At 74.3% G+C, this 771-nt stretch overlaps 1 protein-coding gene across 1 annotated transcript in view; it reads right to left on the bottom strand.

The window, feature by feature from the left end:
- Positions 1 to 269, bottom strand: part of EEA1 (early endosome antigen 1) — a 136,683-nt gene extending 136,414 nt beyond the window's left edge. The window contains exon 1 of the mRNA XM_008572858.1: positions 201 to 269. Within this exon, the coding sequence (XP_008571080.1) occupies positions 201 to 224 (24 nt within the window). The 5' untranslated portion in view covers positions 225 to 269. The remainder of the gene's footprint in view (positions 1 to 200) is intronic.
- Between the last annotated feature and the right edge of the window lie 502 nt (positions 270 to 771).

The following is a 771-nucleotide window of genomic DNA, read 5'->3' as shown; positions in this document are numbered from 1 at the left end:
CCGGGCCCCGCGGCCCGCCCCCGGGCCGGACGACCGAGGCCTAAAGCGCCTGCCGGGCTGCAGGGCCTAGAAAAGGAAGGAGCCCACGCTGTGGAGGGGACACCCGAGCCGCCGCCTCGGCTCCTCAGCGCGGCGGCGGCGCCCGAAGCCCCGGGCTCTCCCGCTCACGTGCTGCCGGAAAGACGGTTTCACTCTCTTACCCTCTGCAAAATCCTCCTTAACATGGTTTAAACACCACCCGGTGCCGCCGCGGTGACTCTCCGGACCCTCGGCGGGGCCACTCACTACTCGGGGGGTGCGCGGGAGGGAGGCACTGGGCCCAGAGGGGACAGGGGAGGAGGTCGGGGCGAGGCTGTGGCGGCGGCCGCTCGGGCGACCCAGGCTTCCCCAGAGAAGGCGAGAGGGAGCGCGCGCGAGCCAGCGAGCCAGCGACGAGGCAGCTTGAGCGCCCGCCCGCCGGCCGGGCCGCCCCCGTAACTGACAGCTGGGCGGGTCCTCCCGCGGCCGCTGAGGGGCGGGGCCGCTTCCGTCCTGCCCCCCCGGCCCGTCCATCCTTGGGGGGCGTGGCTAGGACGGGGCCGGACCGCTCCTGCCACCAATCGGAAGCGGCGGGAGCGTGGGCGGCTGCGTGACGGACAGGTAGCAGGACGCTGGCGCCGCCACTCCTTCCGGGGGACCTACGGGACGCCGCGGCCGCAGAGCGCACGCCTTCGCACTGTCAAAGGGCCACGCGCGCTCATGCGCGCTGACCGCGTACCCGCTTGAGGGGCG

The sequence above is a fragment of the Galeopterus variegatus genome, unplaced genomic scaffold, assembly GCF_000696425.1.
Source record: "Galeopterus variegatus unplaced genomic scaffold, G_variegatus-3.0.2 Scaffold844, whole genome shotgun sequence".
Taxonomy (NCBI): domain Eukaryota; kingdom Metazoa; phylum Chordata; class Mammalia; order Dermoptera; family Cynocephalidae; genus Galeopterus; species Galeopterus variegatus.
This window is presented reverse-complemented; position numbering and strand designations above follow the sequence as displayed.